The sequence below is a fragment of the Melanotaenia boesemani genome, chromosome 12 (assembly GCF_017639745.1).
Source record: "Melanotaenia boesemani isolate fMelBoe1 chromosome 12, fMelBoe1.pri, whole genome shotgun sequence".
Classification (NCBI taxonomy): Eukaryota; Metazoa; Chordata; class Actinopteri; order Atheriniformes; family Melanotaeniidae; genus Melanotaenia; species Melanotaenia boesemani.
The window spans coordinates 3,149,562-3,174,749 of NC_055693.1; the positions used below are offsets into that span (position 1 = coordinate 3,149,562).

General features: G+C 41.4%; 1 protein-coding gene across 2 annotated transcripts in view; it reads right to left on the reverse strand.

Annotated features, from left to right (window-relative positions):
• LOC121650662 (diacylglycerol kinase beta) overlaps positions 1 to 25,188 on the reverse strand; it is a 155,832-nt gene that overhangs the window by 14,656 nt on the left and 115,988 nt on the right. For both annotated transcript variants that reach the window (XM_042002276.1, XM_042002275.1), the window contains 2 exons: positions 18,762 to 18,852; positions 14,138 to 14,339 (listed from right to left, as the gene is read on the reverse strand). In XM_042002276.1, the coding sequence (XP_041858210.1) occupies positions 14,138 to 14,339; positions 18,762 to 18,852 (293 nt within the window). The remainder of the gene's footprint in view (positions 1 to 14,137; positions 14,340 to 18,761; positions 18,853 to 25,188) is intronic.

The following is a 25,188-nucleotide window of genomic DNA, read 5'->3' on the forward strand; positions in this document are numbered from 1 at the left end:
GTCCCTGTCTAAGAGCCTGATGGCAGGACTGGTTCCCGCCTCATCACATCTCTGCACTTTGGACTCTGATGCTGGTGCTGTTACTTTCTCAGCGAGGTAGAGCTAAGAATAGACCAGAACAGCCTCTTACATAACACAGCAACAACAGTGCATTCTGGGATGGGATGGCACTGCTCTACCAAGCAGCGGGCAGCAAGACGAGTTACTGCAGTATTTTCTCTGCTGTGGAAGAAGCTGAACATCACTACAGCCTCTCTGGAAATCTGAAGCTTTACACATCAGGACTTAATAAATGAGTTAAATGCAGATTTACAACAATACATTTTAACCTGTGTCATTTGTCTTTTAAAGGAAAAGAAATGCTGAGTCTTTAAATTTTAAGGTTTCATCTCTATAAAAAAGGATATTAACATAATACAGAGGAGGAAACACATCAGCAATGATCTACAAGTTCAGTCTAGGAAGGGTTAAAAGATAATTTCCAAATAATTTGTTATATTTATTCCCATTAATTCACATTCTCTTCCTATAAGTGGTAGGAACTAATTTGGTCATTGGTTCTTATGAATACATTTCCATGGACAGTTATTAATATTCGGATTAATATTATTTAATATTATATTATTAATAATGTCAGCCTACGATCACCTTAAGAATAAATCAAGGGTAAAAGACCTGATGTGTCAGCAGGACCTGGAAAAACTAGTCCAGCTTCCATCTTTAGTCGGCTTGATTATTGTAACAGTGTTTTCACAGGTTCCACCTAAAACATCAGTCAGACTCCTGCAGCTGATCCAGAACTCTGCTGCTCCAGTCCTCACTAAGACCAAGAAAGTGGACCACATCAGTCCAGCTCTGAGGTTTTTACACTGGCTGCCTGTTCGTCAGAGGATAGACTTTAAAGTTCTGCTGCTGGTCTAGAAAGCTCTGAATGGTTTAGGACCAAAATACATCAGTGACCTCTTGACCCAGTATGAACCTACCAGACCCCTCAGGTCATCTGGATCCAGTTTCTTATCAGTTTCCAGAGTCAGAACCAGACATGGAGAAGCTGCATTCAGCTTCTATGCTCCACATGTCTGGAACAAACTCCCAGAAAGCCTCAGATCAGCTGAAACACTCAGTTTATTTAGATCCAGGTTAAAGACCCACCTGTTCTCTGCTGCATGGAACTAGTTTTTATTTAGAATTCAAAATCTACATCTGGTTCTTTTAAGCTGGAATCATGTTTTAAAATTGTCTTTCCCCACACTGAAACTTTATTTCTTGCATTTTATCTATTTTATTTTAGCATCTTCGTTCTGTTTTTATTTCATTAATTGTATTTCTTTTAATCTTTGTTTTTTTTTAACGCACTTTCTGCACCCTGCTGTAATGTTTTTATGTTTTATGTAAAGCACTTTGAATTGTCTTGTACATGAAATGTGCTACAAATAAATTCTCCTTGCCTAATATTCTATAAAACTATTAATGAAAAACATTATTTACAGGGAACCACCAAGAAGAAATTCTTGGAAACTAATAACTAAAGATTGAAATCCATCTGGCAGGTCTGTGTTTGTAAGTTCGAGAAGGGTTCTAAGGTAGTTTCTAATCCATCTGGACTCCGTCATTCTACACAGAGAAAGATTATTCACAGGTGGAAAACACTCAAGACACCTGGTGATTTTCCCAGAAGTCCCTGCATGTTCAGCTCAAAGTCAGACCGTACATAAACCCAAGAGCTTCATCTCAGACCCTCCAGGCCTCAGTTAGCAGGTTAAATGTTAAAGTTCATGACAGTCCAGTTAGAAAAAGCCTGAACCAGTACGACTTGTTGGGAAGGTTTGCAGGAGAAGAAACAACATGGCAGCACGGCTTAGGTTGGCAAAGCTGCGTCTGAACAAACCACCAGATGTCTGGACCAGATCAAAGTGGACATGTTTGGTGCTTATATATGGTCTGGACACCTTGCAGTTATTGAGTAGACCATGAACATCTCCAGTAGCCTTATTCTAGAGTCAGACATGAGTCCATCTGTCCGTTAAAGTTCAGCTAAAACTGTGTTGTGCAGCAGGACGATGATCCCAAACACAGCAGCAGATCTACACCAGGACCAGGTGTTGACCTGGTCCAGTTAAAGTCCAGACCTCATCCTGACTGAGATGCTGTGGTGGGACCTTCAGAGAGCTGCAGGAACCAATGAACTGAAGCAACGTTGGAAAGAAGAGTGGAGCAAAGTTCCTCCACAACCCTGAGGGAGACTGAGAACATCCAGGAAACCATGACTGTAACTTCCTGCTGCTGAAGGAGCTTCTAGAAGCTTCTAGGGGAACATGAAGTCATCGTCTTTACTAAAATTAAGAAAAAAGAAACTCCAGACTCACTCTTTTTGTTTTCTGTTGAGTGATGAGCTATTAATAACAACCCTCAAATTAGAAACTGAAAGCTGAGTTACAGTTCGGAGGAGCTGCAGTTTCATCAGCTCGAGGTGTTGGGCTATAATTACGAGCAGATATATTTGTGTATCCTTCCTCCACCCCCTCGCCCTCCTCCACGGCTCACCCATGCCTGTTATTGTCTCAGGGTGGCCAGAGTCACGGCAGATGGTCGAGAAGAACTGCAGCTCACCTTGCCAGCACCCCACGGAGGAAAAGGTACAGGGGAGAGCACTTGGCCGCTTGACAAAGAACACTATGTTACTATGATCCAAGACTAAACCTCACCAACGCTACGCCGGCTGAATCCTTGCCTGCACTGTGAGAACCCAGATGGTGAAATTTCACTGCTTTATTTCTGTCCTACAAGATCTCTCCACATGGGAGAAAAACACTGAGATTTAAGAAATGTCTTTTAGAAAGAGATTCTACTTATCATTCATTAACTTTGGGTGACTGGATCACTTTCCCACAACCCACTGAGCAGCTTCACACACAACTATTTCCAGCCACACAGTCTGGTGGGGGCGAATGGGAGTAATTATAGTCTGCTGCTTCTGTTGTGTGAGAGGGAAACAATGCACAGCAGCCTCTGGATGAGTTAGGCTGAAAATAACCTTTCTGGTGAGGGGGTTGAGGAGGAGGCAGGGAGGGCGGAGCACATGATGGAAAGGTGAGGGGGGGGCACATTGAATGGGTCATGGAGAGGAGACGGAGCATAACGCAGCTGCTTCTGTAACACATGCAGAAAAAATCTAATGTAGTGAAAACTGTGACCAATAACTCGCTGATGGAAACTTTATTGTGGGTTTTAACTCTGTTACGATTCCTCACGGTTACTAATCCAGTTATCTTCCTTCACCTTGAAACAGGGAAAGATCAGCCAGCCGGCTTCATCACAGCTGATTAATGACGACACCTTCACAGTCCAGATCAGACCGTCCCGGTAGACAGCCCGAGTTCCATGTGTCAGAACAACAAACTTTTATTTTCTTTTATGTTTTTATTTCAGTATATTTATTGGTTCTTAACAGCTGGGCCTGGGGGACTGATCTGTGGCTAACTCTGTCAATTTTAACTCATGTATTGTATGTGTTTATTGAAGTTTCACTGACCCTGAATTAAATAAACCTAAAGCTAAAACAAGTTGGAAAAGACTATAAAATTCCTGGGATCTTTTTACAATTAAAACTCTGGAAAAGAGAAAAAGAAAAAGACAGAAAAATTTAAAAATACAATTTAACATTAGATAAATTAATAACAATTAATAAATAAAGGTAAATAATATAAAAATTAATACATAAAACTGGAATAAAGGAAAATAAATAAATAAAATAAATGAATGAATAAATAAAAGGGGTCAAAGTGGGTAGCTGCATCACAAGTAAATAAAAAAAAAGGTTTGCAGTTGAGTCAAATTTAATATCTCGTTCTTTCTTTTTATCAGGTCGGACTCATAACTGCAGGCAGGTAAAGTGTGACGCTTGCTAGACGCTGGTGACTATGTCACCTCCCAGACAGCAGACATAGGGCTTGGTTGAGCGCCTGGCATGGCGGCTTCCGCCATCAGTGCGTAAATGTGTGTGTGAATGTGTGTGTGAATGGGTGAATGTGAAGTATGATGTAAAGCGCTTTGGGTATCGTTCCAGGTACAGTATATAAATACGGACCATTTACCATTTTACCATATCTGGGCCGAATCCGGTATACTTTTGGCACTTATGGCTCAGTTACGGCCCTGGCAAGTCTCCTGTGGGCCAGATGTGGTCCAGATGTTAGCTGTTGGCCTGGACGTGGACTACGGTAAGCATTTTGTGGACCTCGTACGGGAAGCTTCCTTATAGCAACTTCCTTGTGGGCCACATTTGGGCCAAACAAGTTTTGCTATCTGGGCTGTTAACTTCTGTTTAACAACTTGGTCCCAGACAAACACAACTATCGCAATCAATCAAAATATTAGATAGGAAACCAGTACAACATCCCCCCTTCACCATTTTAAAGCATAATCTCCTAAACCAGAAGAACTAAAATATGCAAATCTGTGCCTAATTGACAGAATTATTAATACACTTTGTAAACATTAGAAATAACTGAAACATGCTTTTAGTCTGCGTTGTGTTGGACTTCAGTAGTTCTTATGTTTTCTACGCCTGATGTTTTGATCTGTTACTGATGTAGTTTTATGGTTGCTTATAGTTTCAGGGTTTGTTTATGTGCAGCACATTGTTTCAGCTGTGGCTGTTTAAAAGTCCTTTATAAATAAAGTTGGTATGTTATTGATTGGGGCCCCTACGCACCACAAATCGGCTTTTCTCATTGAGAAAATGCCAAATTCAGATTTTTAATATGGCATGAGTAACAACTTTGTTTCTGGACACCCAGTGATAGAAATTGTAAACGTAAGGCTTGAAAACTATCAGAATCTTCCTGAAGACCGAGCCTCCTGCGAGTGCTTTTGGACGGGGGAGGGGCCTGCAGCAGCACCTGCTGCTCATTGAGAAGCGTGAACTAAACGTTCCTTCATGTCCGTCTCCAAAAGTCTCCGATAACACCGGAAACAGCCGCTAGATTTGTTGCTAGTCGCTTCTTTGAAAATGAGTCACTAGAAATGTCTAAAAAGTGGCCCTGTTAACGGGTCCACCAGGTATCGGCTGCAGGGGGAGAGGCTGCCTGCTGCAGTGCCTGTTGGAAATGGGTCGAGGTCCTTCCCCTAGACCTAAGTACTGATAACCGTGCTTAATGATATCTAACTCAATACTAAACTTTAGTATGGATTAGTATCGGAGAATCGATATTTTTGACAACACTACTCAAGATAATTCACCAGGAAAAACATGCTTTTGTCTTGTTTGTGTAAATGGAAACCAACCCCAGGATAAGCCCCGTGTGCAGCAGTAAAATGATACTGGAGTGGAATATGTGTTGGTGGAACCGGCTGGAAAAGATAAAAGATCGCCTCTGCGAAGGTTTTCTATATCTGTCAGATTCCAAACCTTCATCTAAATGTGTGGAAAACATACGCAGATCGAGGTTTTTGTTTCCCCTGCTGAATGAGACGTTGATAATGGCAACATGCAGGAACTGGAAGGAGGGGGAAGATCCTCCTCGAAAGGAGCAGATAACTGGCAGGCTTAAACCAACAGGCAACATCCGGAGAGTCAGAGCAGCTCTGGACCAAACTGGTGATTCCAGAAGAGGCTTGCCCTTCATCCCGTGCTGGTCAACCATCAAACCACCCCCGAAAGACAGAAATTAATCTGGTATTCCACCTAAACTAAAGTAACTAAGTTACAAATCTGTCTCAAACATCTCACAAGCCTCCTCTCGGCCTCATTCACTTTATTTATGAATCTTTTCCAGTTAAATCAGCAACAGGAAGTTGAGGAAATCTGATCACACAAAGGAAGCAAACAGGAGGGAGGGGCGCTGAGATAAAACTCTGAGGAGGAGCACGGTGATGGCCTCTGCACACGAATCCTGTTCCCATCACAGTTTTCCTCAGCTCCTCTGACAGATCCTGCATCAGACACAGAACGTTTACAGACTTTAAGCTATTTCTGTTTTATTCTCTGCATTTACACCCTGATGTCAGGGTTGTTGTGGTTGTTAGAGCTGGTTAAGGCAGCTATGCTATCAAGAATCTGGCATCATTTATAGCACGTGGTCCTGATGAGGTATCAGCAGAACATATGAAACATACAGGCTAAAGAATCCATATAGTCTCAGGCTAGTGCCAGTAATCAATTATAAAGCTGTTTAAATATCCAGAATGGAATATTATAGGCAAGTTGCTCTGACTTGTAGACTTTCTAAAGTGTTTTAAAAATTCATCTGGGAAGGCTTCAGATAAACAACAGCCGCTGACAAGGAGGTAAAGGTTTACTTCAGCACAAACGCAGCAGTTTCCTTCTAACCAGAAAACCACACCTGTACTGGTCCCTACAACAACATCATAATCTCTGGACTTTTTCACATCGGAGCAGCTCAGACTGTCGAAAATTTTAAAACTTTGCTTCTGATTTATTTGTTTTGTTGGCTTTTAGACCTGGTTAAGTGACATATTCTGGCTTTTATCATGCATGCACTGTTATATTTACACTTATTGTCCACTTTATCTGGTTCACCTTCTTGTACCAGGTTTGACCCATTTTTCCTCCAGAACTGCCGTAATCCTTGGTGTGATAGATGAAGCAGGTGGTGGAAACCTTCCTCAGAGGTTTTCTCCATATTAACATGACAGCATCACACAGTTGCTGCAGGTTTGTCGGCTGCATCCATGATGAGAATCTCCCGTTCCACCACATCCCAAAGCTGCTCTACTGGACTGAGATCTGGTGGCTGTGGAGGCCGTTGGAGTCCAGTGAACTCATCGTCATGTTCTAGAAAGCAGGTGGAGATGATCTGAGCTTTGTGACATGGTGCATTATCCTGCTGGAAGTAGCATCAGAAGATGCTCCACTGTGGTCATAAAGGGATGGACATGGTCAGCAACAATACTCAGGTAGGCTGTGCTGGTTAAACCAGGACACGTTGGTACTAAGGGGCCCAAAGTGGGCCAAGAAAATCTCCCCCCACCATTACACCAGCAGCAGCCTGAAGCGTTGATCCAAGGCAGGATGGATCCATGTTTTCATGATGTTTGCAGCAGATTCTGAGCCGAGCATCTGAATGTGGAGCTGAAATGGAGACTCATCAGACCAGCAATGTTTCTCCATCTTCTATTGTCCAGTGTTGGTGAGTGTGTGTGAATTGTAGCCTCAGTTTCCTGTTCTTAGCTGGCAGGAGGCACCCGGTGTGTCTTCTGCTGCATCCTGGTCCAGACAACTGCTGCTCTGGATATTTTCTCTTCTTCAGACCATCTCTGGAAACCCTGGAGATGGTTGTGGGTGGAAATCCCAGTAAATACTCAGACCAGCAACCATGCCACGTTCAAAGTCTCTGAAATCCCTTTTCTTCCTCATTCTGGTGCTGTTTGAACTCCAGCACGCTGTCTTCACCATGTCTACGTGACTGCTGACGTGCGATTGGCTGGCTTGATATTTGTGTTAACAGTTTGGACAGGAGGACCTGGTTAAGTAGCTGCTGAGTGAAATGTGCTGTAGAAATAAACCTTGACTTGACAAACGAACCACACCAACCACAGAACTTTCCCGGTGGAGTTAACTAAATCTCTGCTACATACTGTCCATGTGTCTTCCTCTGCTGTCCTTGTAGAACAAAAACCAGAGCAGTGACGCTCTGAGTTTCATCACTGAGGTCAGAAACGCCCGGAGCTTCTTTCACTCTCTCTCTGTGACCCCAGCTGATTGCATTATCTGCAGCAAATGGATTTAAAAGCTTTAGTTCATTGTGCCAGAGAAAGCAGCTGCCATAAACGGTTATCTGTACGAGAAACATGCAGGCACGCGAAAGCAAAGACACTCACAGTCTGTCTGTAAGACTGGAGCGCTGGTCTCTGACGGCCGTCTCTGAACACCATTATCAGGAAAGGATTTTTAATCAGGGTTAAATTCTGAGGGATGACTGAGAGGAACAAAGATTCCACCAGAGAGGTGCTCATGTACACAAAACACAGGGAAATATCACATTTCATCGAATCTGCTTCAGTTGGATGGAATTTGGTTCAAAGATGCAGCATTTTAAAGCTAAATATCAACTTTACCTGCTTGTTTTTAACATGACAAAGAAAAAATCCCGTTATTTACACTTTTTCAGCTCATTTCTAACCTTAGGCACAATTCAGTTACACAGATCTGAGTTTAACGTCATGCAGGTTTATTTGGGCGAGTAATGAGATAAAGAAACGTGACGGCCGTTTGTGTTACCTGCTATAAGAGGCTTCTGCTTGGGATTGAGGTCAGGAGTTAAAACCTGGCTGAAGATTTGCATCATGAATGGAGTTGATGCTGCAGACTGCTACAGCCACAACGAGGCACACCCGATGCATCTTTTTTTGTTCTAAATACCAGGAGACATGAACTGAATGGACCTGCAGAAAGTTCAGTAAGAGAAGACCGAGCAGGCCGAACTACCGAAGGAGCATCAGAAGTCTGATTGTTTAGATTTACAGCTTTTCTATAAGGGACAAGTTTTAAATGACCGTGATAGAAAAACAAAATCTACTGAAAAATATTCTGAGGAGTGGCTGGAGATAGCTTAGGCCTTAGTTCTTCTTAATAAATGTCCTTGGAAAATCATAAATATTCATTAAAATGATTGACAAACATTAATCACAGGGCACCACCATTAAGAAACATTGAAATCAGTCTGTGCTTGTCAATCTGGGAAGAGTTATAGAACACAACCTGTTTGGAGTCCGTCATTCCACAGATAGAAAAATTATTTACAACCTGAAAACATTCAAAGCAGCAAGTTTAGCCCAAAGTCAGACTGTACAAAAACCCAAGAGCAGCTCTCCAGGCCTCAGTTAGCAGGTTAAATGTTTAAGTCCAGTAAGAAAAAGCCTGAACCAGTACGGCTTGTTTGGAAGGGTAGCAGGAGAAAGCCTCTTTTCTCTGAAGGGAACATGGCAGCACGGCTGCACAAGATGTCTGGAACGATGTCCTTCGGACAGACCAGCCCACAGTAGAGATGTCTGGTCAGAATGCACAAGCACATATCTGTAAGGTTTGTGTGTTTGTCCTGTTCCTCCTGTCCCTGCCTAGGTGTGACATCCTGGTGCTGACTGATGTTCATGCAGCTCACCTGTGTCAGCTCTGATGGCCTTTTTAAGCATGGATCTATCTATGAAGAAGGTGTGTAAATAATCCTGTTTTTTTTTTTTATTTCTTTGCCTGTTTCCAGATTTTCAATTCAGATTTTTTGATTTGGTGTCTTTGTCTTTCTCTGTTAGGATTTTGTATGCCATCTCCTCACCGATCAGTGCTGAGCAACTCACCCATCCTCTGTACCACCACCATTATGTGCCCTGGAACATTCAAGCTCTATGCTCCTCAGGAAAACCCTAAAAGATTCAGTTAACACTTATCTTTTCCCCAGGGATCTCTTTCCCAGTAGTTACCCGAAGTCTCACCTGCTTTTTCTCGAGCTCCATCATTACCCCTCCATCCTGAGTGAGCATTCGCAGGCCCAGCAACTTCCATGGTTCTAATAAATCCTTTTCTATTAGTAATCTTTTTTTCCCCCTCTCTGGTTTTTGGGTCCTGCCTGCAACAATATCACCACAAATAGCAACTGTCAGGCATGGTGGCGGAGGTATAATGACCTGGGCTTGTTCTGCAGCTGCAGGACTGGACACCTTGCAGTCGTTGTTTGGAGCATAAAGCGAGTTCATCTATCTTGGCTGAAATTGTCTCATGTAACAGGAAAATGATCCCAAACGCTGACAAAGAAAAGAATCCAGGTGTTGACGTGATCCAGTCGGAGTCCAGACCTCCACCTGCGTGAAATGTTGTCGTGGGACCTTCAGAGAAAACCTCAATGAACTGAAGCAACGTTTGGAAGAAGAGTGGCACAAATTCCTCCACAACCATGAGAGAGGCTGATTACGTCATCTAGAAAACCCTTCAGAGAAAACCTCAATGAACTGAAGCAACGTTTGGAAGAAGAGTGGCACAAATTCCTCCACAACCATGAGAGAGGCTGATTACGTCATCTAGAAAACCAGTCCTGCAGGTTTTCAGTGTTTCCCTGCTCCACCTGACTCAAATTAAATGGATCCAACAGTTTATGCTGTTCTGCACAGGGACTGGTTTCATTTGAGTCAAATGCTTTGGAGCAGGGAGACACTGAAAACCTGCAGGACTGCAGCCCTTGTAGTAGCCCTGTTCTACATGATGTTGGATCATGAGGTCGATGCAGTTTTTCACACTGATTTTGATGTTTAGTTTTTATTCAGTGAATAAAGACAGTGTTTATCTGTGTTGTTGTTCGTCTGAGGTTGTATTTACCTCATTTTAAGACCTCGTAAGATTATTTTTTATTTGTTTTCTAATACACAGATTGATTTTTTAAATTTTTATTAATTTTTTATTATCCAATAAGCTGTATTCACAACGGCCATCATCCATCTGTTGTTCCTGTTTCTCATCTAGTTTCTGCTTCAGCATAGCACCAAGATCTCCATGGAAACAAGGTTCTGTTCACTCAGCAGCGATGTAGAGAAAAGGTAAAGGAGGCTGAGGTGGGATGGATTCAGAAAAGCTCGGTAAATGAATGGAGTGTTTCTTTTTTTTATCGTTCATGGCCATTAAATGCAGACTCCCACTGCAGCTTCCTAAAGCCGGATTTATGATAGCTGTTTCCTATCCGTCTACGTAGCTCTCCCCCCACGCAGAGTGAAGGATTGTGGGAATTCAGCAGAGAAGCTACAGAACCTGGTTGGCAGAAAGTTGTAAGCCAACAATGCGTCATCTAAAGGTAATGACGCAGCAGGCAATTATTGTTTAAGTAATCTTGAACATGAACGTGGACAAAAAGATAAATTAAAGCACAATCAACCCACTTCTCTCTATTACAGTGTGAAGTGAAGCATAAGCCATCTCATCATACAGACTATTATTTTCACAAAATTTACTTCAGTTGATTCAGTTTATTCTCACATAAGAAAAGTTAAAAAATGCACGGAAAAAATCTACAAAGGTGGATGCAGAATTGTGATAGAAATAAAGCTCATTAACATGCTGAATGGTTGCAGGTAGCAGAGAAATAAAGAAAGTAAATCCCCTCAAGTTTGTGTGGTGACTTTCATTATTTTAACACAAACCATATTTTCTGTTTCCATCAGAGATTCAGTTGCTGGCTGCAACCATGATAGTATGGAATAACACTTATTTCTACATTTTAAAGATTATCATAGATAAAAAAAGTAAATAAACATGTAATGAGGAACTGGCCTTTTCATGTATTTAACAGCTATTTTATGGTGGTACTAAATCATCATTTGTAGAATCCGCTCCTGTTTGTGCTTTTTCTGCGCTGAGGAAAAAGATCTCAGGTCGTGTGAATGTCTGTAGGTCTTTATTAAATCTACATATCATATCTTGTGATAACTTAAAGGACGCATTACTTTCTAGATGTTATCACAAAATCAGTGGCTAGCTTTAATGAATTAGTTGTGAACTGTGACGAGACCTAGCAAAATAGTAACCATAGCAACCACAGGTGTGTGTCCCTCTCCGTCCTCTGCCTCCGGGGCTATCGTCTGCAGCTGGATTAAACTCAGTCCGACTCATCGTCACAGTGCAGTAAGTCACATTTACATTTTTGTTGACAGTGTTTTAGCTTGTGGGGTTTTTGTCTGCAGCAGATGTTTCTGTGATGTTTCATAGTTGAAGTGAGTTTAAAAAACTGAACCAGGATCAGTTTGGTTGAGCTCTAGTGGCCTTCTACTAACATGAACTTGTAGAGTAGCTGTACAGTTACTGATCGTTGCTCCACGGTTCCTCTTTGACTGGATGTGGAAGTTTGTTGAGTGTTAAGATCATGATGAAAACATCTGCACTGAACATCTGTGTTCTGTGTGAAATGTGATCCTGAATGTATCTCTCATAATATCACTGTTTAGGTTCTTAACCGACGTCGGCCTCGGACAGTCTGGCATTTAATTATAAAGTCTGATTATTGGTTGAGATTACTAGACTGACTCTGCTATTTTATAAATGAAATGTTAAATTTTCTGTTAAATCTGTCCTGTTACAGCTGATATCAGCTGGATCCAATTTTGGGCAATGTTTATATTTATATATATATATATATATATATATATATATATATATATATATATATATATATATATATATATATATATATATATATATATATATATATGCATATATATATATATATAAGAAGAAAATACTTAGTAATGATATTCTATGCCTAATCTACTTTGATATGGGTCAAATATTGTGCACACGGTGACCACGGACCAGCTGGAACGTGTGATTTCATCCAGAGCACCAGACTTATTACTGAGACAAAGAAGATTTTAAAACATTGACACACATTTCTTTTTCTTCCTATTTTTCTGCATTCAGATGAGCTTCAGATAGAAAATACAAGCTACAAAGTTCATCAGTTATGAGGAGGCTGGAGGGGCGGGGGTGGTGTAAGATGGAGGGCTTTGATTTTGCTCATCTTTTTCTTTGATACTAGCTTAATATTCATGGTCATAATGCACACTACATTAATTATTACTGTTATACATTACTTTTATTATTGATGTAAGTATCTCATGTAAGTCAAATATTAATGGTATAAAAACAAAAGTAGTAAAAACAATATCAAAGTTACATAAAGTAAAAGACTGATTAAACAATAATGCATTAAATCTGTTTTAGAATTATTTAACTGTTTCATATCTGAGTTATTGTGTTGAAATTTGGGGAACTACATATCAAACATACATTATTCCAGTTTTCATTTTACAAAAAAGAGTGATAAGAATAAATTGTAGAAGCAAATACAAGGATCCATCTTTACATCATATGAATCTGAGCTTTATTGGATGTTAGTTATTGGACCGATTGGGTCTTATCAGGTTTCACATTCAGGCCAAACCTAAATCCTCCAGTCTGAACATTAAAGTGGAAAATAATTTTCTTTTTTACAAGCGGTTGTATATAACAGCTTCATTTACTCACTGAGGACCAGTGTTAGAGGTCATTTAATGGATTTATGTCACATCACTGACATCACTTCCTGTCCCCAAGAACCACTGAATTAATCTGTTAAATATCATACTGTATATAATGTATGAGAGATGCATTACTCTAGCTTTGTTTCCTGGCAACTATAAAGAGCTTCTGTTTCATGACAATGACATTCCAACAATGTGACGGTACACTGGGTGAGATTCATTATCACCATTTTCCTTACTGTTTTTTTTTTACCAGAGTGGGAGGCAGGAAGAGAGAGAACTTTTCTGTGCAGATTTCTTGAGTTTTTAGTCTCCTACCAAATCAAAACCACTTTTAATGAAGAGCCTCTACAAACACAAAGCTTGAAATCTTTTTGTGATGCAACAATTGCATTAATTTCTAGTAAAGACTAATGAGTGGTTCCCAGCGGACAATGCTGCTTGTTATCCAGCTGTGGTGTTGAACGGACACCTCAGCAGACACAAGATGCTGCTGAAATGTTTCGTAGAATGAAGAACTAAAATTGGCACAAGACTTTTGCAGGATTGTGTAATTATTCCTGTTTTTGACACATTTCATTTAAGATGTCACTCTCTCAGCCCACTGCTGCAGCCCGTCTGCTTCAAGGCTGGATGTGTTGTGTGTTCAGAGATGCTGTTCTCCAGACCTTGCTGCTTATTGGACTTCCTGTTACCTTTCTATCATTCTCCCATTCTCCTCTGACATCAACCAGACATTCTGGTCCAGACAACTGCTGCTCTGGATATTTTCTTCTCTTCAGACCATCTCTGGAAACCCTGGAGATGGTTGTGTGTGGAAATCCTAGTAGATCAGCAGTTTCTGAAACACGCTCAAAGTCACTTAAATCCCCTTTCTTCCTCATCCTGATGCTCAGTTTGAATTTTAGCAAGTCGTTTTCACCGTGTCTACGTGACGACATGCTGCTGTGTGATTGGCTGGTTGGATCTCTGTGTTAACAGGTGGAGCCCGATGAAGTGGACGGTGAGTGTAATTCGTGATTTTGGATGTGTTTGAATCAATAAAAATGTGTGAATCTAAATTTGAATGTAGATGGTGAGGTGAATAAAGACCTGCCTGTGTTTATTCTCATTGACTCACCTTGTATGCAGAACTTGAGCTCTTTGGCATCTGTGACAGTGCTGGATGGCATTCTGTCTGCAACCTTCTTGCTCATGCGGTTGTAGTTCCTCCTCTTTTTCGTCTCACCCCAAAGGTTGGAGCCGCCATGCATGCTGGGAATGTTGAGAACAGCGATTCCCTCCAGAGATGTGTTGCTCAGGTCCAGGATGATCCCATCACACTGAGATGTGAAGAGAATAGAAAACCCAAACAAGCTGATTCATCCGACACTCGGCTTCAGTTGGAAGGAGAAATTTATTCAGTTTTACTGGATTTTAGATCAAGTTTAAGTTGGATGACTTTAGAGAAAAAGTTTCCAAGTTTAACACTCAGTCACTAGAAGATTTATTCCATCATGATGGATTACTCGGAGAGCGGCCAGTGCGAAGAGCAATAAAAACACACAAGCTGTCTACACACACTTTGGAATTACAACAAGCAATTCCATTTGGCCGTCATCATGGCCGGAGTGATTTACTTCATTGTTTCTAAGCTGATCTGTGTTCAGTAAAACAACTCAAACACTCCCAACAATGTCAACAACACACAGCTGTGACTCAGCACGCACAGCTGAGTAGTGCTGAGTCACAGCTGCCACACAAAAAGCTGGAAACACAAACACACCCCCATGTGTGTCTGCGTGAGGAAAAATATGGAAACCCAACACAACTGACCTCATCTGGTCCTCACCTCTCTCTGGTTTTATTAATGAGCTCATGTGACGGTTTGTAAAGAAGATGTTAAAAGCAAACTCCCGCGTTGGATTAACTGTGATGTTCAAATAAAATCTGTGGTGAAATTCAATCACATGCATTTATGCAGAACGTTTTTATATTTCATTTTATTTAAAACACTCATGGTCCACTTTATTAGGACCACTGTTTCTAAGAAAGTTTTTAATTATTTTTAAAAAATGCATCTTATGGCCACATGGATTGTGCATTACTTCCTCATTATATCATCATATATTAATCTTTAAAAAATTTTTTTTTTTTTGTTTTATCCCACATGAGTATTGTGCTATTTATTTATTTATCTATCCATCCTACTGTGTGGTTACATGTAGAATACAGTGGTTCATTGTTGTGTGGTGTATTGGTGTTATCAAGGCAGTTATTGTAACAGCACTAGTCGAAGACAAATTTCCCTATAGGGACAAGCAGAGGACATCATATAACATATCGTATAGCACTGCATCGGATCATCATCGTATCGTATCATGTTGTGTCATGTCATGTCATGTCGTGTCGTGTCGTGTCGTGTCGTGTCGTGTCGTGTCGTGTCGTGTCGTGTCGTGTCGTGTCGTGTCGTGTCGTATCGTACTGTATCGTACTGTATCTGTTGTTTGTACAATTTTTAACTGCTCTGCTTCTGTCTTGGCCAGGACACTCTTGGAAAATACATTTTCTTCTCAATGATGTTCTTCCTGGTTAAATAAAGATTAAATAAATAATAATAATAAAAAAACAAACAACAACAACAAAAAAACCCAAGACATATCACATACTGTATACTGTAGTAAATATATATTATATCTGAAACATATAAAAGCATATACCAGACCAAAAGAAGACACAACAATCACCTAAAACAGATGTGAGATAAAACTGCTTCATAGTTATAATTAAAAACATTTCTATAATAACATTCCTCTAAAATTAAGTTTTACTAAAATAGTCTCAGAAATGTTCTAAAACTTGCCTTGTGGGTGTGTTAGTGAATATACCAGGTGACATATTCTAGCAGCTTTGTTCTGTACTACCAGTTTGGAGGTGGAACAACTTGTGAAATGTGTTTTCATTGTTGGCCGGATTTTTCTTATGATGTAAACTGTGTCTTCACTGATGACAGTTTACTGGTTATAGAATCCTCTGCAAAGAGGAAGAAGTCTTTCTTCTGTTCCCACACCAAGTAGGGCACAAACAACCTCAACTGTCTGCAACTTTGGTCTGAATGTTGGTAAATTTTTTCAGCTCAGCTCGATTTTATTTCACAAGCAGACGCTCTGTCTTCCTGTAGTGAATCACAATTATTGAGCATGGCTGAATGTCAAGGACTTTCAAGCATAATCGTGTCATCTGTGGGCAGTCTGGTATAAAAAGAGGGTTTTATTCAATTATTTTAGTATTGAAACCTCATACTCAGCCTCTTAGAATCGATCACATCATATTTCTATCATTTCACCTTCAACAGTCTGCACTTAAAGCCTGAATTTGGTCAGAACGCTCTTTCATAGGAAGATGATTACATCATCTCTGATAAGAAACTGAGGAACAACTGGGTTGCATCAATGTAGGCAGAGAATCAAGGCCATGACATCACTTCCTGTTGAGTACTAAGTGTACCACAAGTATGTATATGACTTTACGATGCTAAGCAAACAGCTTTCAAGCCGTTTATTTAACAATAAAATCGCACAATTACAAATCAGAAAAAGCTGGAGGTAAAATAAAAAAAAATATTTCAAAGCTGTGACAGTGAAGACAATTTGGTCGAAAAACAACATCCACCAAGTATCTGAGGATCAAAGATGCTCAGAGGATCTTCAGTTTGTCTCAAAATGTGAGAAAATCAAACAGTTTAAAGCAAAGTTCCTCAAACAGTCCGAATATCATTAAACCATTAAGTCTGGAGGAAATTTCAGTCTAAGCTGGACATCGTGATCTTTGATCCCTCAGACGGACCTGCATCCAGAACCATCATCACCAGCTGATAGAAACATATGAACCAGGATCACCATGGAAACCATCAAGTTCTACAATACATGCGTCTCCGCCGTAGGCGCTGCGTAGCTCCGCGGATGCCCTACACGCACCTCTCCCCGACCTGATGTGCACCCCTGCTACACAGACAGATGTATTCCCTAATGATTGGTCAGTTTGGGATTACGAGTTTCTGGATTTCTGGATCTTCTCGCTGAATTTGTGTGGTAACTGCCATTTTTAAAAACAACACCCAGTGGATCAAGTTGATGAGAGGCTGATCAAATTATTTCTTTGTTTTCTTCTACAAGCTAATAAAGACCCTGAACCATACTGGACGCCATTGTTGTTTTAAAACAGAAAATACCACCAAACTGAAGTGACCCATCAAAAGAACTCCGACCTGGTGAGTTTACCAGCCGATACCACCCCTGCTGCCACCTTCAGATTAGGAGGAGAAACTGCAACACAACACCAAAACAATGATTTCCCCCTACACTCGAGTGCGAGAGCAAACTCACCAGCCTCAGCTACGCCGTAACCGACTGCAAGCAGACGACGCACAGGCATAAATCTGCCTTTACATTCACAGATGTCACTTCAGACTTTACTGAGCAGAATGTTGACCTGTTCCAGATTTCCAGAGTCCAGAGTTCTCTGGACTCAGAGGCATCTGGGATGGACCATCACACAGTGGAAACCTGGACTGTGGTCAGACTGACCAGTATTCCAGATCTTGGAAGAAATGCAGTAAAGACCAAAAGTAGCATTCAAAAATCAGGATTCTGTGATGGTATGGTGTCAGATCAGGGATCAGGGCTCTGTGATGGTACGGGGTCGGATCAGGGTTCTGTGATGGTACAGGGTCGGATCAGGGATCAGGTTTCTGTGATGGTACGGGGTTGGATCAGGTTTCTGTGACGATACGGGGTCGGATCCGAGGTCTGCTGTTTTCATCTTTTCCAGGCACAGTCATGCATTTTCAACAAAATGATGAAGAACCTCATTCTGCTACAATACAGCAGCATGGCTGAGGAAGAGGAGGGTACTGGACTGGCCTGCCTGCTGTCCTGACCAAAAACAACCACAACCACAAAAAACTCCTGAAACTCCTCATCACTTTTTTCTTCAATCTTAGAATGTCTTGAGATGTTGGAAGAAGGAATGGGAACATCAGAAATAATAGAGTAACAATATCTTATATGTCTGACTTTGAGTTGCACAGAGTTTTGAAGCAGCCCTGTGACAGATTATGACAGAATGAGGCAATCAGTGACTCTATGAAGCAGCAGAGTGTGCTATGAATAATCCACCTCATCATATGAGCAAATTCTTTGCTGTCTATTTCTGCCATGCTTTTTAGAAAAATATGAAAGAACCTAAAGGTCTGTCAGTTTAAATGAAGAAATGCAAAGTTGCTGCTGTGCAGGAACACAACTAGTTTTCTGTTTTACTTTAAGACATCAAACGCAGCATGTCTCAAGCTTTTAGGAAGAAGAAAGGTAAGCTTTCGTATAATTTTGTTCTTATTGCAAAAAAAGCAATAATTGTTGGATATCCTTGACACATCTCAGACTGCATAAAATATCTTCACAAAAAAGAAAAAGAAAATCCACTTTGTGTTTATCAAATAGAAAATAATTCATTGTTTGTGTAAAAATTTGTCACGTTATGTGAATAAAGGGTTGAAATGAGGAAAATGAATTGACATTTGTTAGGCATGATGAGGACACGTTTTTCCATATTTTTTACTGACATTTTTGTATCTAACTCAGGGACCAAATAAGGACCTTAAGAGGAAGAAAGGGATTTTTTTTTTTTTTAAAGGACGGCCTGAGGGTTAAAGATCGGCTCATCCATCGAGCCTCAGTAATGACAGCTATGATGCAGCAGCAACTCACCTCCACTTCGATGCATTCGTTGAGTTTCTTGCAGGTGGCAGAAATGGTCTCAGTGGTTCCGAACTCAAAGTACCAGAGCTTGTTCTTCATCCTGGAGGAAAACAGAAGAACATCAAACCCGGTTCTACCTCAGTTTGCAGCCTGCAGCATGATGAGTTTGGTACGCTGGACACATATTGAAACTGTCCGTTGCCTTGAGTCATCTCACATTTTCTGACAGCTCAGGACAGCTAGCAGTCATGTGGCGCAGGAGGTCAAAGGGACGTGGAAAGTGGGGACACCAGCAGCCAAAGTTGACCCTGGCGTCTGTGAGACCTTAGTTACTGTCTACTGAAACAGTGAGATGGGCTGCAGGGACGTCGCCTCAGTGAAGCAACACTAGCAGGAACTTTATGATCCTGCCCTTCAGTCTGATTAAAGATCAAGATGTTTTATTAACAAGCAAACACACAAAAATGCTTATTGCTGTTTTCAGAGTGTATCCACAGTTCTGTGAAAAAAGTCCTGATCCAGTTCTTATTTCTTTATATATTCATAAGAAAACAGGAACAAGGTGCAATAGTTCTCAAGCATCCTTGAAGGACTTTCCAAAGCTCTTTGGATGTTTCAACCTCTTGTTCTGTTCTCTGTCCAGATGATCCCACACTGCTCCAATAATGTTGAGGTCCGGGTTCTGGGGACTATCTATCGACCTGTTGTCCCTGATCTTCAGTCCAGTTCTTGTGTCATATGACATATCTCAGCCTTTCCTTGGCCAACACTAAATGGATCAACTGAAGGTCCAGATGCACCTGGACCTGCATCTGGATTACTTTGTTGCTGACCAGACAGTGTATATTGGACCATGAAGTAGCCTAAATTATAACTGGACTGAAAAACTCAAAGGCAGCTAATACACTCGGGTTTAATAAAACTGTCTTGAAAGAATATAGACCTCTCCTCATATTATCGCATCATTCAAGCACTCTGTTGTGCCTGCAGCCTGGCTGCAGTAATGCCAGTTCTTACATCAGGCTCCAAAACAGGTACATCAAACTATCGACCAATCAGCATTCTCCCTATTGTATCCAAAGTTGTTGAGAAATGGGTGGTTAATCTCTTAAAAGCACATCTAAATGACAGTCATTCCACCTAACATCCATTAGAGTTTGGCTTCTGTGCTTACCAACACTCTTCCTGGAAAATGTAAAAGGTCTACTGGACAGTCTACTGTGTTGGTGCAGTCTTCCTGGACTTGATAAGAGCTTTCAACACTGTAAATCATGAAATTCTGCTGTCCAGGCTGACTCGGGTTGATATCTCCGACTAAGTGCTTGCATGGTTCAAATCTACTGAAAACATTACGTTACAGCGGATGGCGTTAAATCTCCAGGCTTGGGTGGTAATATTGGCGTTCCACAGGGGTCAATCCATGGGCCAGTCCTATTTTCCCTGCTCATCAATAACCTACCAAACTCATGTCTAAATACACACATATATGCAAACATGAAGTAATTTACACCCAGACTAAAGTTTTTTCCTATATATTTTTATCTTGTTTTTATAATTTTAGCTTTTGTCTTATTTTAATTTGTTTTATTATGTTTTAAAAATTATTTGATGTCTTTTTAATGTTATTTGTATTCTCACTGTTCAGCACTTTGATCAGTTTTTACTGTTTTAAAGTGCTTTATAAATAAAGTTGACTTGGCTAGAGCTTGACGTCGCTACTGATTTTTAAATATCTCAATGTCATTAAAATCCAAAACTATCATTCCAATTACATGTTAAAAAGTGGCAAGGACTATTAACTTAAACATAAAAGAAATAACTTCATGGAGAGTGCTGGATAAACGTTCCTTCACTTTATGATCCTTTCCCACATCCAGTACTGTCTGACGAGCTGGTCACCTCCCTCTCCCACAACCCATCAAAAGTTCTCAAAGTACTTGAGAAGAAATCACCGAGACATGGCTGCATGAACACATCCCAGACTGTAATGCGTCTGTACACGGCTTCAGGACGGTCCGTGCAGACCACAATAAACAACTCAGCGGGAAGCTGAAGGGAGGTGGAATTGCGGTGCTGGTAAACCAGCGCTGGTGTCATCCTGAACATGTCACTGTTAAAGAGAAGATCTGCAAAAGAGACATTGAACTGCTAGCTGTGAGTCTCCGCCCGTATTATTTACCCAGAGAGTTCACATGCGTTATTCTGGTAGCGGTATATATATTACCTGGTACCGCTCCAGACGCAGCCTGTGATGTCATTAACTCTGTAGTGGCCAGGCTTCAAACACAACATCCAAACGCATTTGTGGCGATCTCTGGAGATTTTAACAACATCTCCCTCTCTGCAACTCTACCAACTTTCCAACAGTTTGTCAGCTGCTCCACCAGAGAAAACAAAACGTTGGACTTATTTTATGCAAATATTAAAAATGCATACAGCTCCTTTGCCCTGCCACCTTTAGGAAGATCAGACCATAACCTAGTTCTTCTCTCCTCCTCCTACAAGCCCATCGTTCAGCAACAACCAGTCATTAGAAAGGCTATTAGAACCTGGTCTAATGAAGCTGAAGATGCTCTGAGAGGATGCTTCGAGGCTACAGACTGGAACGTCCTATGTGAACCTCATGGAGATGACATCAACGCCTTGACTGAGTGTGTGACAGATTATATTAACTTCTGTGTGGACAGCACCGTTCCAACAAGAACAGTGAGGTGCTTCCCCAATAACAAACCCTGGATCACCAGTGACCTGAAAAAGCTGCTGAACATCAAAAAGAAAGCTTTTAGGGATGGAGACAGGGAGTTATTGAAGTCCACACAAAAACAACTTAAAACACAAATGAAGAAGTGCAAGGAGGACTACAGGAAGAAGTTGGAAAGTCAGCTTCAGAAAAACAATGTGAGGGATGTGTGGTCAGGAATGAAGAAGATCACTGGCTTCGGGATAAAGGAGGATCAGACTGATGGAGGTCTGGACAGAGCGAATGAACTGAACATGTTCTTCAATAGGTTTAGCTCACCTCCTGCTTCAACCCCAACTAGCCACACACCCTCCATGAGCCCACAGCTTTCCTGTCACACCTCCACTCTGTCACCCTGCAGCTCAGTCAAGGACCTGGACACAACCTCATCTCCCTCCACATCAGGACTTCCTGAAACCTCCTCTGCCTCCACCTCCACTCTGTCTGTCTCCTGTAACCAAGTCATGCAACAACTGGTGAAACTGAACCAGAACAAGGCTGCAGGTCCAGATGGTGTCAGTCCCAGAGTTCTCAAGACCTGCTCAAAACAGCTATGTCCGATTCTCCAGCACCTGTTCAACACCAGCCTGAGCCAGAAAAGAATCCCGGTGCTGTGGAAAACATCCTGCCTTGTTCCAGTGCCTAAAAAACCACAACCAGCTGAACCAAAAGACTACAGACCAGTCGCCCTGACATCTCACGTCATGAAAGTCCTGGAGAGACTCTTACTGGCTCACCTCAGCAAGCAGGTGAACACCTTTCAGGACCCACGACAGTTTGCATACCGTAATGGGCTTGGGGTTGAAGATGCCATCATATACCTGCTTCAGAGAGCCCACTCTCATCTGGACCAGTCAGGCAGCACTTTGAGGGTCATGTTCTTTGATTTCTCAAGTGCTTTTAATACGATTCAGCCTGCTCTGCTGTGTGAGAAGCTGCAGAAATTCCAGGTGGATCCCTCCACAACCACCTGGATTTACGACTACCTCACAAACAGACCACAGTTTGTGAGACTGAAAGGTTGTGTGTCTGAGATGGTGGTCAGCTGCACTGGAACACCACAAGGGACTGTACTTTCACCATTTCTATTCACGCTGTACACCTCAGACTTCCAGTACAACTCTGAGTTCTGTCATCTGCAGAAATACTCTGATGACTCAGCAGTTGTTGGGTGTATCAGTGATGGACAAGAAGCAGAGTACAGAGAACTGGTCGGTCAGTTTGTGAAATGGTGCGGTGACAATCATCTCATCTTGAATACCAAGAAAACAAAGGAGATGATTGTTGACTTCAGGAGGAACAAGAACACACATAGAAGTGTTTCCATCATGGGAGAGGAGGTGGAGGTGGTGGAGGAATACAAGTACCTTGGAGTTCAGCTGGACAACAGACTTGAGTGGAAAAGCAACACTGAGTACATTTACAAGAAAGGTCAGAGCAGACTCTACTTCTTAAGGAAGCTGAGATCTTTTAACGTCTGCACCAAAATGTTGCAAATGTTCTACAGGTCTGTTGTTGAAAGTGCAATCAGCTTTGCAGCAATCTGCTGGGGCAGCGGCATCAGAACCAGAGACTTGAAAAGAATTAACAAACTGATCAAGAAAGCCGGTTCTGTGCTTGGAGTAACTCTGGAGCCGCTGGAGTTGATCATCAAAAAAAGAATTCTGTACAAGCTGACGAAGATAATGGAAGATCCTTCACACCCTCTACACAACGCCGTGACGAAACAACAGAGTGTGTTCAGTGGGAGGCTTGTTCAAGTCCGATGCAAGACAGAGAGATACAGAAGATCCTTCCTTCCAGCAGCTATCAGGCTGAAGAACAAAGCCCTTAATTAAAATGTGATTGTTTTACTAAAAAATTAAATGTGATTGTTTTACTAAAAAATTACTACTACTACAATATTGAATTTCCCTTTGGGATTAATAAAGTATTTTTCATTCATTTCATTCATTCATTATCATTGCCACATCTTACCAAAGCATAATTAAAAAACTACCTGTTTAATATACAAGGTAGTTTACGGTCTTTACAGAAATTTATTAAAAATCAATTTTAATGATCCTAAAAAATCACAGAAGCACATTTAGACAAGCAGCCGTGGAAGAAGTTCATGTTTCATGACGTGACTGCAGCGTATTGGCATGTGAACACACTGCTGACACCAACAACACTGCTATTGACACAACAGCTGTGGATAATGTGGGTCCACCAGTACCAGCGACGGGTACCACCTGGTCTGAAGAAGGAGGAACACTTTGAGAAGTGTTGTACAATGAAACAGAGAAAGAACATGATCGAATCATTGATTCTGTTTTACCTCAACCACACACACACATTCACCTGTTTTTTTCTTGCTTTCTGTCTTTTCCACCTTAATGCCTCCCCAGAAACCTCTGCTGCTGTCAAATCAGGGGATTATGAGCGTATTTGAGATCACAATTAGGAGCAGTTGTGATTTTCGCCGAGGCGAGCTGCCTAACCTCATTAAGCTGCTTCCACTTGAGACGGCCTGTAAAAAATGCAATTAACTCATGTTTTTTTCCATCTCTTATGGACAGTGAATGCAGCGGGGAGACTTCATTAAGCCTTTCCGCCATTATTCCCACGTTTCTGCACCAGAACTAATGCAGACCTGGGACAAAAAAAGGATCCTGAACGATCCAAGAAGGAGGAGGAGGAGGAGGAAGAGGAGGAGGAAAGGGCGACACTTTAATCCCATTATCAGCCTCCAGTTTGGCAGCGGAGGTATAGGTGCTAACAACCGTTTCTCTGCTTCTGATTCCTCTCAGCTCTGCAGAACTCAGTGGGTTTGTTTGGGTCTGACTCAGAGACCCGACCCTGCAGTGACGCTGAAAGAGGGACCGTGTTGTTATGAAAACATTGTTGAGGTGCCTCAGCCCTGCACGGGGGCTCCCTCCCCCATTTACAGATAAGCATCATCCATAATCCCCAAGATGAGCAGTGACCCGCTGACCCCACCACCTCTTTTCAGCCCCCTCACTCGTACCTGTGGTGAAACCACGACGTGAGATAGTTTCAGTAATTATCTAGAACAGGGAGCATTTAGTGGTAAAACCATATTTGGGTGTCTGAAAGTCTAAAAACTCTGGACACTAAAAGTCTGTCTTTCAGTGACCTGATCACATCAGCCACAGGATTATTCAGCCTCCACCTTCATCTCCACCCAGAGCTTCACATCATGCTGCTTTCACTGAACTTCTGCAGTGGGAAATTGGAGCTCTTTTGTTTGACTGTTTCTAAAAACGATAATGTTCTGCAGCAATGTGTCAACATGTTTTAATGGATCACAAGTAACAAATGAAAGATTTTATGTTTACTTGCTGATCAGGAAACTTATTAGTTCGATCAGTGAGACATTAAGACAAAGTAGGAGAAAATAATTCATGATTCTATTATGAAAATCAGTTTTAATTTTGAAAAACTTTATATTTAATAGAAATTCTTATTATAATAGGAATAAAAGTCACCTGGATAAATAAAAATTAAAAACACTCATTTTATCAGTTCCACCTGTTCACCTGCTTGTTACCACAATTATCTAACCAGCCAATCACGTGGCAGCATGTAGTCATGTAGACATGCTGAAGGCGACTTTCTGAAGTTCAACCTGAGCATCAGAATGAAGAAGAAAGGCAGAAAGATCATCTCCACCTGCTTTCTAGAACATGACGA